We start from the raw sequence: 16475 nt of genomic DNA, 5'->3' as shown, positions 1-16475 counted from the left end.
GGCTGGAGTGGGACACTTTCCTTCTTTATGATTTAAGTGAATGAAACCTTGTGAACACTTTTGTTTGGAACATTTGTTCTTATGATGCATTTTCCAAGTTTCAAAAGGGTTCCTGTCAATTGATGAACATTCCTTGGGCATGGCAGTTTTTCATATGTGGCTATAGTGAAACCTTTTGCACACTCTTTAAGTCACAATTTTTGCCCAATTGTTATGAAACTTGCCCTGAAGATGACTTTCATGAAATCACACAATAGGTTCTCAGAAAAATTAAGATTGTTCATGTTTCCAGTTAGTTGCTAAATTTTGTCCCTCTTGTTAAAAAAAGGTGTTTTTGGACAGATTTGACACGATAGATTCCTGTTATTTTATTTTTTGACACTAATTTTATTTTTACTGCACACTCATTAAAATTTTGTTTTCAGGACCTTATCAAAGACCTTGAGTCAGAGTTGAGTGGAGACTTCCGAGAGACGATCATGGCAATGTTCAAACCGACAACATACTACGATGCCTGGTCCCTGCAACAGGCCATCAGTGTAAGTGCCATATTTTGCCATCGTACCTCCAGACCAGCCTTCCTAACGGCGCAGTCTAGTCAGTAGTTACTTTTGCCGCTTAAAAGTCATGCAAGGTTTCATTAGCAGACAGGGTAGCCCCGACCAGACTTCGCAGATGTGCAAGCTGTCTGGTCCTAAATTGCAGTCTATGACCAAAAAAAACATTTGTCCTGCGAAAGAATCTGACCTTAAAACATTTTTTTTTTGCCAAAAAACAACACCAAAAACATGTTTCATATTATTGGCAACAAATTTATTATACTGTTATATTTTTGTTACGCAGGAAATGATAAAATAGTAATAAATAGTACATGATAATTCAGCATCTTATTTATGGTTTATAAAAATGACACAACTTTTTGGGGAGCATTTATTTTGAGGTTAAAACATTGTGAAGCTAGGGTACATAATTATGTATGCAATAAAACACTGTTTAGTGATTAACACTGTTAACTGCTTAATCCTTACAAAGTGTATTTTATCATCCTTCTGCAAATTGTTTCCTTTTTGATACTGCCATTACCAACATTTCTATCTAACACATGTGTAAGATAATATTTTGAGTTTTAAATATATTCCTTGGCAAAAAAATTGTCAATATGAAATGATGTCCGAAGAACTTAAAGATGTATCAGCCAGAAGGATCTATAATTTGTATTTCAAAGCAAAAACTTTTAAATAAGAAGGACCTATAGTTTATATTTAAAAGCAAAAAGTAGCCTACTAACATTTCCTGAATTTTCTAATAACATGCAAATAAGTTACAACTCGTGCAAGATATTTGGCATATGAGATCTGTTGAGGTGTTTCATTATGAGATTTCAATACAACCCACTGACCTCATATTTGCAACAGGGTCTGGGCACAAAGGAGTCAGTGCTGATAGAGATTCTGTGTACCAGGACCAATGCAGAAATCAAGGAAATCAATGCCTGCTACCAGCAACGTAAGTCATGTTATCTAAAAATAGAATCAAGGGACTTTGGTGTGTGGGACTGTATGAAATAACCTTGGTTCCCTGGATTGTGCACATGATTTATTTCTGGGACTGTATGGCATGACTTTGATGCTCAGGACTTTGTTTATGGTCATGAGTTGTCCAAAAACCCTCGCCTTTAGTTTTTGCCTGAAAATAGACTAGGTATATGCACATAAAGGCACTTCTAACCCAGTTCTAACCCAGTTACACGTTTCATCACGTTTCCATCACGTTTCCATTAATAATCAACAGAACTTATCAAAATTTAGAATATGAAACAATTAAATGCAATTAAAAATCTGCTTAAGAAATTTAATTTGAAATAAACTACATGGTATAAAGAGCAATATCACTAAGCCCCCTTGAGTGTATAAACCTCTACATGATTTCAGAATGTGATGTTTACAGATATTTTTCTATACCTGAAATATATCTATGAAAATAAAGTGGTTCTGTCTTGAAATACATTAAATTTTATTGCAAAAAGGATTCCATGAGGTGTGTAGCTATCATTTCTACGTGTTTACATGTTGATATGCTGTTGCTGTATTACAGACTACCATAGGAGCCTAGAGAAGGACATAGTGGATGACACCAGTGGACACTTCAAACGCCTGCTGGTCTCCTGCTGCCAGGTAGGCAGTCTAAAACAGCTAGGAATACAGTGAAACATGTGATAAAGATATGTAGCGAGTCTGTAACACAGTGAAACATGTGATAAACTACAGTATTGAGTCTGTAACACAGTGAAACATGTGATAAACTAAGTAATTGAGTCTGTAACACAGTGAAGCATTTGATAAACTAAGGTATTCAGTCTATAACACAGTGAAACATGTGATAAACTAAAGTATTGAGTCTATAACACAGTGAAACATGTGATAAACTAAGGTGTTGAGTCTGTAACACAGTAAAACATGTGATAAACTAAGGTATTGAGTCTGTAACACAGTGAAACATGTGCTAAAGTAAGGTATTGAGTCTGTAACACAGTGAAGCATGTGATAAACATATGTAGTGAGTATGTTACACAGTGAAACATGCTTTACTAAAAAGTGAGTCTGTAACACAGTGAAACATGTGATAAAGTATGTTATCAAGTCTGTAACACAGTGAAACATGTGATAAACTAATGTATTGGGTCTGAAACACAGCGAAACATGTGATAAACTAAGGTAGTGAGTCTGTAACACAGTAAAACATGTGATAAACTAAGGTATTGAGTCTGTAACACAGTGAAACCTGTGATAAACTAAGGTATTGAGTCTGTAACACTATGAAACATGTGCTTAAGTAAGGTATTGAGTCTGTAACACAGGGAAACATGTGATAAACTACATTATTTAGTCTGTAAGACAGTGAAACATATTATGAATAAATGGGTTTGTTATTATAAAATACGCTCAATGAAACTATCCCAAGAGATAATGAATAGTACTATCGTCATTTATATTTTCACAACCATGCTAAAAACGTCATTTATATGAGATATTATAACTTTTTGACTTTCTAATTGACCAAGAATAGTTTTTTCCCAGAAATCTGACTCAACAGACTCTTTATATGCCCAAACCATTTAATGCAATAAAACTAAGACATATATGTGTACTGCTTCTGCAGGCCAACCGAGCTGAGCTAACCCCTGACCAGTGGCAGAGGCTGCAGACCCAGGGACCGGAGGCAGTCATCGACCGCAACCTGGCGCGAGAGGACGCTAACAAACTCTTCCAGGCAGGAGAGAAGAAACTTGGCACAGATGAGTCTGCCTTCCTGTCTGTGCTGGCTATAAGGAACTACTTTCAGATGCGCGCTACATTTGAGGAATATGTGAAGGTAGAAATATTCAATAAATAAAAAAGTATGTAACATGGGCTGTTGAGGCCTTGTTTGTTTTTAAGAGGGCCACATGGGGAATATGTGAGCTATATTCAATTGGGTTTGTTGTTCTGTCTGTCTTACCATCCAAAAAAAAGAGCATCTTGTATTAACTCAAGAAGTACTTAGGCTACCGGTATGTGGATGAATCTGTGCATCTACAGATGGCTATACGAGGAATAGGCTAGGTTGTTTTGTTTTGTTCATTTCTGTCCGTAAATCTGGAACCATCAATTACTTCTTAAAATGCATTGATCAAACTGAGTACATGTATGTGGATGAAGAGACATATTGCGGATATGGCCTTTAGGTCAGATTTGTGTCTCTGACCTAAATATCTGGATCTTGTGATTGTTCAAAGAGTAATTTATCTTAGTTGATAATACACAGTACATGTATGTGGGTAGTGAGCCAGTTGGGGAAAAGGAACAATAAAATTGTGGTTGTTATGGTTACAGAAAGAAGTTAAAACTAGAATCTGGATAATGAAACAAAACAAAGTTACTAGTATGCTTACTGGGTTGATGAAACTTGGTTAAGGGATAGAGGGCAATATGGTGAATGTGTAAACTATCAGTTCTTTTGTCAGATAAAATAGTGGTTACTATGAATACAGAAATTATAGAAAATTTAAATTTTGATCCTGGCATAACTGGAAAGTGATAAGTCTAGGTTTATAAAACTTGTGGTGATCCTGTTCTCACTCCAACAGCATTAACCCAGTAGTGATCAGCTGATTTGTCAGGGACAAAGATCTTGTTTCTTTTATATAACTTTTTTATTATCAACTTGTGAACAAGCGCAATCCGACATACATGTATGCCTATAATGTTCCTGTTTGACAGATATCTGGCCGAGACATTCTCAGCTCTATTGACAGAGAGATGTCTGGGGACTTGAAGGATGGATTCATGGCCCTGGGTGGGTTGACATTGCAGTATTGTATTTTAGTTTAAAAGACCAGTAATATGTTAGCCAACTGAAGTATATGCTTGTTTGTTATTTACAAAAGCCTTGTGTGTGATAGTGACAATTTTTATTTAGTTTTAAGATGTTATCTACACAAAACAGTTACACCACTAAAGCATCTAGTGGGATTCACTTAATCTTTACCTCTTCTATTTTTATGGTACAAAATGGAAAGTTTGTGTTCTTTATATTTAGTTAACATTTTAATGAGGGATAATCTATACAATTTATTTGTAATGTACACTTTAAAACTACTTATTATGTTAACTTTGTTTCATGGCAGTTATGAGTGCCAAGAATCGTCCGGAGTATTTTGCTGACAAGCTATACAGGGCCATGAAGGGGGCAGGTACCCAGGACTCGACATTGATTCGAATTGTGGTCTCCAGGTCGGAGGTATGAAAGAGGCTCAAATCAAAGATGCTTAGTTCCATTATGGTCTCTTCTGCAAATTAAAGCTCCCTTAAGACTCAAGATCTAATTCTGCTCTTAAAGCCCTACTTCCCCTGTCCCCCTGTATCTGGTTGCAAGACCTATTTCCTCATGTGTCCTTGTGTCTGGTTGCAAGACCTACTATCAATGTCCCCCTGTGTCTGGTTGCAAGACCTACTACCCATGTCCCCCTGTGTCTGGTTGCAAGACCTACTACCCATGTCCCCCTGTGTCTGGTTGCAAGACCTACTATCAATGCCCCCTGTGTCTGGTTGCAAGACCTACTACCCATGTCCCCCTGTGTCTGGTTGCAAGACCTACTAACCAGGTCTCCCTGTGTCTGGTTGCAAGACCTACTACCCATGTCTCCCTGTGTCTGGTTGCAAGACCTACTACCCATGTCCCCCTGTGTCTGGTTGCAAGACCTTCTAACCAGGTCTCCCTGTGTCTGGTTGCAAGACCTTCTACCCATGTCCCCCTGTGTCTGGTTGCAAGACCTTCTACCCATGTCCCCCTGTGTCTGGTTGCAAGACCTTCTACCCATGTCCCCCTGTGTCTGGTTGCAAGACCTTCTACCCATGTCCCCCTGTGTCTGGTTGCAAGACCTTCTACCCATGTCCCCCTGTGTCTGGTTGCAAGACCTTCTACCCATGTCCCCCTGTGTCTGGTTGCAAGACCTTCTACCCATGTCCCCCTGTGTCTGGTTGCAAGACCTTCTACCCATGTCCCCCTGTGTCTGGTTGCAAGACCTTCTACCCATGTCCCCCTGTGTCTGGTTGCAAGACCTTCTACCCATGTCTCCTGTGTCTGGTTGCAAGACCTACTAACCGTGCCCCCCTGTGTCTGGTTGCAAGACCTTCTACCCATGTCTCCTGTGTCTGGTTGCAAGACCTTCTACCCATGTCCCCCTGTGTCTGGTTGCAAGACCTTCTACCCATGTCCCCCTGTGTCTGGTTGCAAGACCTTCCACCCATGTCCCCCTGTGTCTGGTTGCAAGACCTACCCATGTCCCCCTGTGTCTGGTTGCAAGACCTTCTACCCATGTCCCCCTGTGTCTGGTTGCAAGACCTTCTACCCATGTCCCCATGTGTGTGTCTGATTGCAGATTGACCTTCAGGACATCAAGGAGGTGTACCTGTCCAAGTACCGCAAGACGCTCGGTACCTCCATCAGCTCTGACACCAGCGGGGACTACAAGCGCCTCCTGCTGGCCCTTGTGGGACAGTAGGGGCCGTAATTAGGGAACAAAATATGGGCCCTCATATATAGAGGGATTCTCAACCATTAGGGGTTTTGAATAAGTGCTGTTTTCTGATTATCTGCTTGTTTTGTGATTAATGCTTTTAATAGGGATTGTATAACCTAGGGCTTTTGAATTACTGCTGCACTTTTTCTCATTGCACATACATGTATTTCTATTTGTCAGTTTATACTAAGAAAAAGTTTGCCTCTACCGGGGTAATTGTTTTAGTGCTACATTTATTTTAGGCTCTTAAAAGGAATGAATACAAATTTTAATCATTATTTAATATGTTTTGCATTAAGATGCAATCATGTGTCTATGATTATGACTTTTTATGAATTGTTATTAAAATTGTGGCAATTTTGTTTATATAATAGAAATTAACACCATTGTCTGCATTACAATACATAATTGAAATGTTTATAACACCAACATTAATGAATTTAGACAAACAAATCATCTACGCTTGAAAAGCAATGAAATATTATCCATGTGCATACATATTGGTGAACATTTAGACTTATAGTTAGTATAGGAAAAATAATATGTGGTATTAAAGGTCTTAATTGTATAAAGAGAGACTGTGAAAATGCCTAAATCTGCTACCCCTATTTACAAAGTTCAAGCAGCTGTGAAATAATATTTTTCATTTAATCATTTTTTCTATCTATTTACTTTGAAACAAAAAACAACAACCTTTGCTTATATGGAGTTCATAAAATCAGCTGAAGTAATTCTTAATTTTAGATCGTAAAACCTCTTATGTCATTAAGATATGAAAATGACTGCTTTGTTCATGAAATCACTGTATGTATCAATATAAACAAAAAAATATTCACCATTTATGAAATACTAATTAGTACAGTGGCAGAGTTAGACACTGCACAAAAACAAAAGTTTCTGAAATAAGAATATGAAATGTTTGTTGTTAAATTTGGTTGTGGTATTTTTTAAATATATGTTTAAGACTTAAATTTTGTTACAAAATATTTTTTTACTCCTTTTGGGCCGCAAATTGGACCTTATTCCCCTTCTTTAAACACACATATTTTCCCCCTATTATTACCTTACATTTTTTCATCTCAATGTAAGCTTTATTGTGAAATAGACTAAATTTTGACGAAAAATTACAAAGTTAGAGATATTTATTATGTAGATAATCCACATCATTATTATATTCTGGTGTTGTTAATAATGTTTTGTTATTTTGTTACTTCCTTTTTACAAACTTTACAAAGACATTTGTAAAACATTAACTTTTACACATTTAAATTGTTGTCTTATACATGTTGTTCTTACTCTTGGAGTCTTGTGATCTGATAGTTTAATAGGAATTACCTCCACAAATGACTTGCGTTGACATACTTTAGAACCAAGAACTTTACATCTCCAATGTATGTCTGCACTCATAATAATTGAGCCCATCTCTGGGAAAACTGGGCTTAATGCATGTGCAAAAAGTGTTGTCCCAGATTAGCCCCTGGGGTCTGCACAGAATAAGGGACGACACTTTCCGTTGTAATGGGATTTTTGTTTTAAAAACGTCTCCTCTGAACACAACAGATAAGTGTCTTCCCAGATTAGCCTGTACAGACTTTACAGGTTCATTTGGGACAACATTTTATGCACATACATTAAGCCTGGTCATACACCACAGATGTTTCCAAATGCAGTACAAAAATATTGCACTGTGGTTTTCTAGACACAACAAGAACTTTGTAGAAATAGTTCCTTCCAAACACAAATTCAAAATAAAACACTACGAGTTTATTCAAATAATTACTGCATGTATTTAGTGAGTATTTATCTTATATTTCTGTACATGGGACAGTTTTGGAGCAAATCAAATAATCATACTTGTTCCTGGTGTATATAAAGGATTATATTCCATTGGCATCACCTACTTTCAAACATTTTATATTTAAATTCATTTTCTTACAAACAAAATTTTCAGTGAATTCAACATAGCTTACTCTCAGTAGAAGTGATGCCTTTCTAAAATGGATTAAACTATTTTGGGGGGAACCTTAGGCTTTCGTGACCAAACAAAAGGAGCTGATAAATGTATATCATGCAATATTCGTGTTAACATGTTATAGTTTCACAGTTATTGTTTTAATGTGGTTTTCTTTCACATATTTATGATCTTTGTAACTTTTTACCTAGTTCTATTTAGTGTATCAATAAATGTGTATCCAAAGTGAGTCTTTTCTTTAATTACAAGGAAAAATCACAGATCTTGGCTGGATTTCACTACCATCAGCAATGTCTTAAATATGTGTACACGAGTTCAAAATTTAACTTTTGTTTTCCTTCACTCTGTTAGCAGATGTTTATACTCTTTAAAATGGTGTAGTTGTATCTGCAGATAAGTACTGGATTCACCATGCATGTTTGTCTTTGTCTGTCCACACAACCTTGTCAAACAATAGTACTCCCGAACTATTCAAAATACAACATTCAAACATGCATACCTTGTTCCTTATGTAACACAGTTGTGCATGAGCAATACATATTATCCAACCTTTTAAAAGTTATTGCCCTTTTTTCATATATACACATCACTGATGGTCATTCGTCACTTCTGCCATAAGCGCTAGTTCAAACCACTTTCCACACTTTCTCTGTATGGATTGATGTTCTTGAAAACATAGTTGAAGATCTTCAAGAGCCATAGCCTATCAAGGTAACATGCAAACATTCACATGACCTGGGCCCGTTGTCACCAAACAATCTTGACTTTAAGTCACAGAATAAAGGTTATCGTTTACATTTGCATATTAATGAATTGCTTCAATATTGCGTTAAACTTGGCAGTCACTGCCTCTGTCTATCATCATTCTTCATGTAGAATATTTTGTAAAGGACATTATCACAAGTGGTCACCTGTATATTTTCAAAGGCTGGTGAATTGTTCTTTGTTCCAAGTCTATTCTTTATTCTTAGTCTAAGAATAGGTCCTGAAACTGATCATATTCTGGTGGCCCATTCCAGATAAAGAAACAACTACTTAGATGATTATCGAATCACAAAATATTTCATACCCATCTTAAGACAATTGCAGATATTTGACAAAATGAAAACTCGTCCGTTAATGGTCTTTATCGTATGCTCTCCTATGCACAGGATCCTGGAACCCTTCATGGTAAGGCATATTCACAGCACAATTTGCAAAGAAAGGTTCAATTTTGACTTTATATCAGTGATTTGTTAGCATCTGGTATCCATATTTTGTTTCAAAACCTTAGTTTTCAAGTTCAAAACTTGAGTCTTGAATGCTCAAGATCTTTCCTAAGACAAGCTCCAGGTCCAAGATCATGACTGCTTATCCCTCAGATCATACCATATACATGTACCATATCAGTAAGTCATGAAATGGTAAATGAACCAATTAAAATGTGTCCAATACTGCAGCCTGGTTTCTTTGGTTTTCAGCGTAAACTTTTATAGAGAGTTGTTCCCCTTAGATTAGTTTCACTGTTCTTAGAACAAAAGTCACAGTCCAAATACATTTCACTTTTTAAAGCCTATCATAATTAACAGGTTAAATACCCAGAAAATTGTTCTTACTATTTCTGAATTCATATCAAATATGCGCAACCTTAACTTTGTCACAATAGTGGAAAAAAATACCCCCACCCATGCTGCATAACATAGGTGAAGCATGATTTGTCATAGATAGCCTTCGATGGTACTTTTCACAGATGTTTGCATGTATTGAAGTTTGTTATTAAATGCTATAAACTTATAAATGTAAACGTTGGAAAAAAATTGCTCCAGTAAAACACAAGAATAAAATTATAGAAAGAAAAAGAGTAAACGTCAACAGGGTTCGAACCACTGATCATTGGAGTAAAAGTCTAGCACTTAAACCATTCGGCCATCCGTGCTTGCATAGAGTGGTGCTTGCATAGAGTGGTGCATTTTATTTAAGCAATTTTTGTTATGTCACAAAGTATAACGATAACAACAGAACTCTCCAAATAATTCAATCAATTTGCATTTGTAACGCTTTATAATATACAGGTTTTTAAATCGTCAAAAGATGCATATCATGGATATTTTCAGCATAGTTTCCTTGCAAATACCATAACTACTACGAAAATTTTCAAATCTGATTTTTTTTCAATTTTGTCAATTTAACAAAACATGAAATGGCTCTTTAAAATAAAAGGCCTGTGGTTTATTAAAGAGATCATAGCCAGAGTTCATCATGTATCTATGGACATAAGTCCACAAGTATTTAATAAACCCTACCATTCACAAATTAGTACAGGAAAGAAATAATAATTATATCATTGAAAAAAAAAAACTTTGAGAAATCAATCATTTGAGTTATAAACAAGGGCTGTTTGTAAAACATGCATGCCCCCCATGTGGGCTCTCCGTTGTAGTGACAGACATTGTGTGAATATGTTTTTTGTCACTGTGACCTTGACCTAGTGACCTGATAATCAATAGCGGTAATCTGCAAGTCATGATCAATGTACCTATGAAGTTTCATGATCCTAGCCATAAGTGTTCTTAAGTTATCATCCGGAAACCATTTTACTATTTCGGGTCACCGTGACCTAGACCTTTGACCTAGTGACCTGAAAATCAATAGGGGTCATCTGCGAGTCATGATCAATTTCCTAGCAAGTTTCATGATCCTAGGCACAAGCGTTCTTCAGTTATCATCCGGAAACCATTTTACTATTTCGGGTCACCGTGACCTAGACCTTTGACCTAGTGACCTGAAAATCAATAGGGGTCATCTGCGAGTCATGATCAATGTACCTATCAAGTTTCATGAACCTAGGCCTAAGCGTTCTTGAGTTATCATTCGGAAACCATTTTACTATTTCGGGTCACCATGACCTTAACCTAGTGACCTCAAAATCAATAGGGGTCATCTGCGAGTCATGATCAATGTACCTATGAAGTTTCATGATCGTAGCCATAAGCGTTCTTGAGTGATCATCCGGAAACCATTTTACTATTTCGGGTCACCGTGACCTTTGACCTAGTGACCTGAAAATCAATAGGGGTCATCTGCAAGTCATGATCAATCCACCTATCAAGTTTCATGATCCTAGGCATAAGCGTTCTTGAGTTATCATCCGGAAACCATTTTACTATTTCGGGTCACCATGACCTTGACCTAGTGACCGGAAAATCAATAGGGGTCATCTGCGAGTCATGATCAATGTACCTATGAAGTTTCATGATCCTAGGCCTAAGCGTTCTTGAGTTATCATCCGGAAACCACCTGGTGGTAGACCGACCGACATGTGCAAAGCAATATACCCCCTCTTCTTCGAAGGGGGGCATAATAATCAAAATAAAAAATCTGTACAGTAACTGTGAAAAGAACTTAAATTCTTGGTAAGGAAATATATAATCTGAGATTTATAATTATATAAATTACTTCCCTTGAAAATAATTGTCTCTAACAAATCTGTATTTTTAGTAGCAAATAATTAAAAGCCACTACCGTGACTGTAGATTCACCACTCAAAATGTGCAGCTCCATGAGATACACTTGCATGTTAAATATCAAGTTGCTATGTTCAATATTGAATAATTATCTCCCTTTAAAGATTATTACTTTCATTGGATTTGTATTTTTTACCTTAGACCTTGAAGGATGACCTTGACCTTTTACCACGATGTGTTCGTCAGAAACACAATGCCGCCTACTGCGCCGCTTTGATGTATTTAACAAAAATATATAATTTGGCAGGTCAGATAATTATGTCCATTTAAAGCTTATAACTTCCCTTGGATTTGTTTTTTCTACCCCGTGACCTAGTTTTTGACTCGGCATGACCCATATTTGAACTTTACCTAGATATTGTCTAGATACAACTTCTGACCAAGTTTCCTAAAGATCTGATGAAAACTATTTAAATTAGAGAGCGGACACGAAAAGTGTGACAGACTGACAGACAGACTGACGGACAGTGCGAAAACTATATACCCTTTCTTCGAAAGGGGGCATAAAAATAATGTAGGACGAAACAAATGCAGATGCAAACTACAGACGCACACAATGGTATAATTTGCACTTGATATACATAAAACTTATATGTATGGATATTTAATTCAACACAATTCTTTTCTTTAAACAGTTGTCTCAGCTGTTTTCTGGGAAAACCAGGCTTCATTCAATTGCAGTCTGCTTACGGTAATCAGGAACAAAACTTTCTGTCTACGCGAATTCACTTAAATCAAGAAAAACATAAAAGCAGAAAACGATTCCTTGTTAGCCAGTGCTGACTGCACAGGTTAACCCTTTACCACTTAGAAACGTATTTTGACGCATTTGTAGTCCCATAGAAAGTTACATTTAATGAAAGACCTTTCTTACTAGATTTAAGTTTTAAACCTAAGATACTGATGAGCAGCAAACAGCATAAAACCTGAACAGACTGTGAATTACTTGCAGGCTGTTCTGGTTTTGTGTGTTTGCACATAGCCATTTTTACTTTGCTTCTGAGTGGTAAAGGGTTACTATGGGACGTTACTTTGAGCACATGCATTTAGCTAGGCTTTCCCCATGCACTTCTCATCTGCTGCAATGAAAGTAACCAATTTTTTTGAGTTGTAGATTTGTGAAACATATTCAAAGATGATAATCTGAGGTTAATTAAACTTTCAGTAACAAGAAACACAATAATAATGCTGAACTTGTATTTATATATGCATCATTCTGGCCTTACTGTTAACAAAATTATACATGTGCATTACATTTTTTGCAAAACAAATATTGTTGTATTCATATCAACTCATGCTATTATTTAAGTTTTTTATCAAAACTATTTTAATTTATATCAATTATTTTCTTAATCAGCAAATTCCAAAAAAGACTATAATAGAGCAAATAAATATTCAATGTTTTTTCTTTAATACTATTGCAAATAGAGCAAACATATCTACAAGGTATTTTCTTCAATACTTTTTTAATAGTTTTTTCTTTAATACTTGAAAATAGTTTTTCTTTAATATTTTTGCAATAAGAGCAAACAGATCTACAGTGTAATTTCTCTAACACTTTTGCAAATAGAGCAGAAAGATCTACAATTATAATATTCATTTTTTTAATTTAGGACATTTATGAACAAGAGATGTGTTTGTAAGAAACACAAAGCCCCCTAATGCGCCGCTTTGAATTTTTTTTTTAACCTTTGACCTTGAAGGATTACCTTGACCTGTCACTACTCAAAATGTGCAGCTTCATGAGATACACATGCATCCCAAATATCAAGTTTCTACGTTCAATATTGCAAAAGTTATGAAAAAGGTTAAAGTTTTGGTTAAAGTTTTGGGACACACACACGGACACATACAATGACAGCTGAGACAGGCCAAAAACAATATACCCCCAATCTTTTGATCCGGGGGCATAAAAGGTATGAATGGAGGAATCTTTTCTTATAGAATTGTATAAATTTGAAGAAATTGACAGATGTTCAAATTTGTTAACAAGATATTTAAGATCGGGCCTTCAACATAATTCAAGATCCAAGACATGTGATTCCCCTTTCCTTGTCCTGGTGTGGCTCAACTGGCCTCTGATGTCTGCAGCAGGGTGTACCGCCTCAGGAATTCCTGGTTGTGTGCCCCTTGCAGAGCCTTCACTGCCCGAAAATGGATCTGGCCCACTTTCTCCATCTTCCCTTTCAGGCCTGAACTCTCCAGTCGGATATAGTCTAGCCATAAATCTGTAAGGCAATATTTAATATACAGAAAATAAGTCTAAAGACTCTGCTACATAATACACAGTAAGATTATATATATATATATATATATATATATATATATATATATATATATATATATATATATATATATATATATATATATATATATATATATATATATATATATATGTATTTAGGTATTTATTTATTTACTTATAACTTTCAACCATATTCTCACAAATAACAATAAAATTTTCAAAATGAGCAAAACTGCACCAGCCAGGCACTGGCAAATTTTGAACCAGCTTTGCTCAGATTCTCAGTTCCATATAGAAAGGCTTGCTACATGTTCTTGTTCTAAAGTAATAATTTAAGAACTTTGGCTTGAGCTTGTTGAACTCCTAATTTCGATGATTGCGACACTGACTACAATAAACACGAGATGGGCTCTGAGACAATGGAGTTAAAAGCATGTGTGTTAAGAGTCACCAAAAATAAGCCTATGCTGTCCGCACACGCTAATCAGGGTCGACACTGTCCCGATTTGTGGAGTGCTGTCCCTGATTAGCCTGTGCGGATGGCACATTCATGAAACCCCTACCTGGTGCCTGGTCCCCGTGCTCCCTCAGTGCCTCCTCATACGCTGCCCTCACCAACTTCATCTTGGGCTTGGGCTGGGCAAGCTCCATGCTGATGTAGGCCCTGTACAGCTGCTGGGACAGGGGCTTGTACTTGCACAGTCTGCAGTGAGACAGGGGCTCCAACATGGGTATAGTCGGCCAAAATAATGTATAGTTGAGCAGCTTGCTGGGAAAACTGGGCTTATTGTGTAAAGTCTTGTCCTAGATTAGCATGTACTTACCTCTTTTGTGGAATTTTTTGTTTAAGGCCTCTTCTTAACAAAATTCCAATTTAAGAGGAAAGTGTTGTCCCTGATTAACCTGTGTAGACTGCACAGGTAAATCTGGGAAGACACTCAATGCACATGCATTAGGCCCAGTTTTCCCAGAACGAGGCTTATTTAAACAAGATGTGTTTGTGAAACACTATGCCCCCCCCCATATCTTTGACCCTGAAGGATGATTTTTACCTTTCACCACTCAAAATGTGCAACTCCATGAGATACACATCCATGCCAAATATCAAGTTGCTTTCTTCAATATTGCAAAAGTTATCGCCAATGTTAAAGTTTGACAAACAAACAAACAAACAGACAGGGCAAAAACAATATGTTTCCTGGTATTGACTGGGGGACATAAAAACTAGAGCTTTGTCACAGACGTGACATATACCCCCACGTGCCGCATTGACACAGACTATTTTGCATGTTGTCTTCACAAAACAAGAGAATGTAATTTATGGCAATTTTTAAGAATTATTATGCCATTTTTATTTACAGCCATTTTGACCTTTGAACTCTTGAATTCTTTCCCATGACACGCCGTCCAATGACTGTGAACAAAATTAAGAGTCATTTTAAAATCTCACAATGAATGACATAGTTATGGTCCTGACAAAATCATTTATTTCCATTTTGGACCTTTGAACTAAAAGTGTGACCTTGACCTTGGAGATATCTACGTAATTGACACACTGTCCTATGATGGTGAACAAAAGAGCCAAATGATTTAAAAGTCTCACAATAAACGACATAGTTATGGTCCGGACAAGCTCATTTATGGCCATTTTTGACCTTTGAACTCAAAGTGTGACCTTGACCTTGGATATATCACGTTATTCTTTCGAGCGACACACTGTCAAATGATGGTGAACAAATGTGCCAAATGATTTTAAAATCTCACAATGAACAACATTGTTATGGCCCGAACAAGCTCATTTATGGCTAGTTTTGACCTTTGAACTTAAAGTGTGACCTTGACTTTGGAGATATCGGTGTAATTCTTTCGCGCAACACACCGTCCAATTAGTGCGAACAAATGTGCCAAATGATTTTAAAATCTTACAATGAATGACATAGTTATGGCCCGAACAAGCTTATTTATGATCGTTGAACTCAAAGTGTGACCTTGGAGATATCGACGTAATTCTTTCGTGTGACACACTGTCCACTGATGGTGAACAAATTTGACAAAAGATTTTAAAATCTCACAATAAATGACAAAGTTATGGCCCGGACAAGCATTTGACCTTTGAACCCCAAGTGTGACCTTGACCTTGGAGATATCAACGTACTTTTTTCACACCACACACCGTCCGATGATGGTGAACAAATGTACCAAGTCATTTTAAAATCAACGATAAATGACATAGTTATGGTCCGGACAAACTTTCGGTTTAAAACACACTAAGTGACCCCGTGACCTAGATTTTGACCTGGCATGACCCATATTTACACTTGACCAAGACATCATCTAGATACAACTTGTGACCAAGTTTGGTGAAGATCGGATGAAATTTCGGGACAGACCGACAGACAGACCAACAAAGTGACTCCTATATAGTCCCCATTACCAGTACTTAACGAAAGGGCTCGCATTTGTACAGAAGATTGTACACACCATGATCATTTTAAAACAGATTTTAAAATAGAAAAGGGTCAATATGAGCAAGTTAAAAGACAACCCAAAAACCATGGGATATCATCTATGATGACAAACCTGTTGTACACAGTTCTGGTGTGAGCTATGCCATGCTGAAGGTACTCGTATTCAAGGAAGAATTCCTTGGCTGGCTGACTTACAGCTGCATGGTCAATCATGGATATCTGAAAA

The 16475-nt window shown here is 36.7% G+C and overlaps 3 protein-coding genes across 4 annotated transcripts in view; 2 read left to right on the top strand and 1 right to left on the bottom strand.

The window, feature by feature from the left end:
- The window catches only part of LOC127869010 (annexin A7-like), a 59410-nt gene extending 52220 nt beyond the window's left edge, over nucleotides 1–7190 (top strand). Inside the window, exons 9-15 of one of the 2 annotated variants that reach the window (XM_052411259.1) lie at nucleotides 426–539; nucleotides 1416–1506; nucleotides 2095–2174; nucleotides 3160–3372; nucleotides 4260–4335; nucleotides 4667–4779; nucleotides 5921–7190. In XM_052411259.1, coding sequence (XP_052267219.1) covers nucleotides 426–539; nucleotides 1416–1506; nucleotides 2095–2174; nucleotides 3160–3372; nucleotides 4260–4335; nucleotides 4667–4779; nucleotides 5921–6043 — 810 coding nt within the window. In that variant the 3' untranslated portion in view covers nucleotides 6044–7190. The remainder of the gene's footprint in view (nucleotides 1–425; nucleotides 540–1415; nucleotides 1507–2094; nucleotides 2175–3159; nucleotides 3373–4259; nucleotides 4336–4666; nucleotides 4780–5920) is intronic. The other variant, XM_052411260.1, reaches the window with a different exon arrangement.
- Nucleotides 4786–5996, top strand: LOC127869017 (DBF4-type zinc finger-containing protein 2 homolog). The gene is made up of 3 exons (XM_052411276.1): nucleotides 4786–5061; nucleotides 5097–5671; nucleotides 5848–5996. The coding sequence occupies exons 1-2, from the start codon at nucleotides 4927–4929 to the stop codon at nucleotides 5640–5642; spliced, it is 681 nt and encodes a 226-aa protein (XP_052267236.1). The 5' UTR covers nucleotides 4786–4926; the 3' UTR covers nucleotides 5643–5671; nucleotides 5848–5996.
- Nucleotides 7191–12719: 5529 nt separating the features above from the next.
- Nucleotides 12720–16475, bottom strand: part of LOC127869011 (U3 small nucleolar RNA-associated protein 6 homolog) — a 124746-nt gene continuing 120990 nt past the window's right edge. The window contains exons 17-19 of the mRNA XM_052411262.1: nucleotides 16362–16468; nucleotides 14345–14484; nucleotides 12720–13764 (exon numbers count right to left, since the gene is read on the bottom strand). Of these exons, the coding sequence (XP_052267222.1) occupies nucleotides 13604–13764; nucleotides 14345–14484; nucleotides 16362–16468 (408 nt within the window). The 3' untranslated portion in view covers nucleotides 12720–13603. The remainder of the gene's footprint in view (nucleotides 13765–14344; nucleotides 14485–16361; nucleotides 16469–16475) is intronic.

This window comes from Dreissena polymorpha, chromosome 2 (genome assembly GCF_020536995.1).
Source record: "Dreissena polymorpha isolate Duluth1 chromosome 2, UMN_Dpol_1.0, whole genome shotgun sequence".
NCBI lineage: Eukaryota > Metazoa > Mollusca > Bivalvia > Myida > Dreissenidae > Dreissena > Dreissena polymorpha.
Note: the sequence above shows the minus strand (reverse complement) of the source record. Positions and strands in the feature narration are given on the sequence as shown.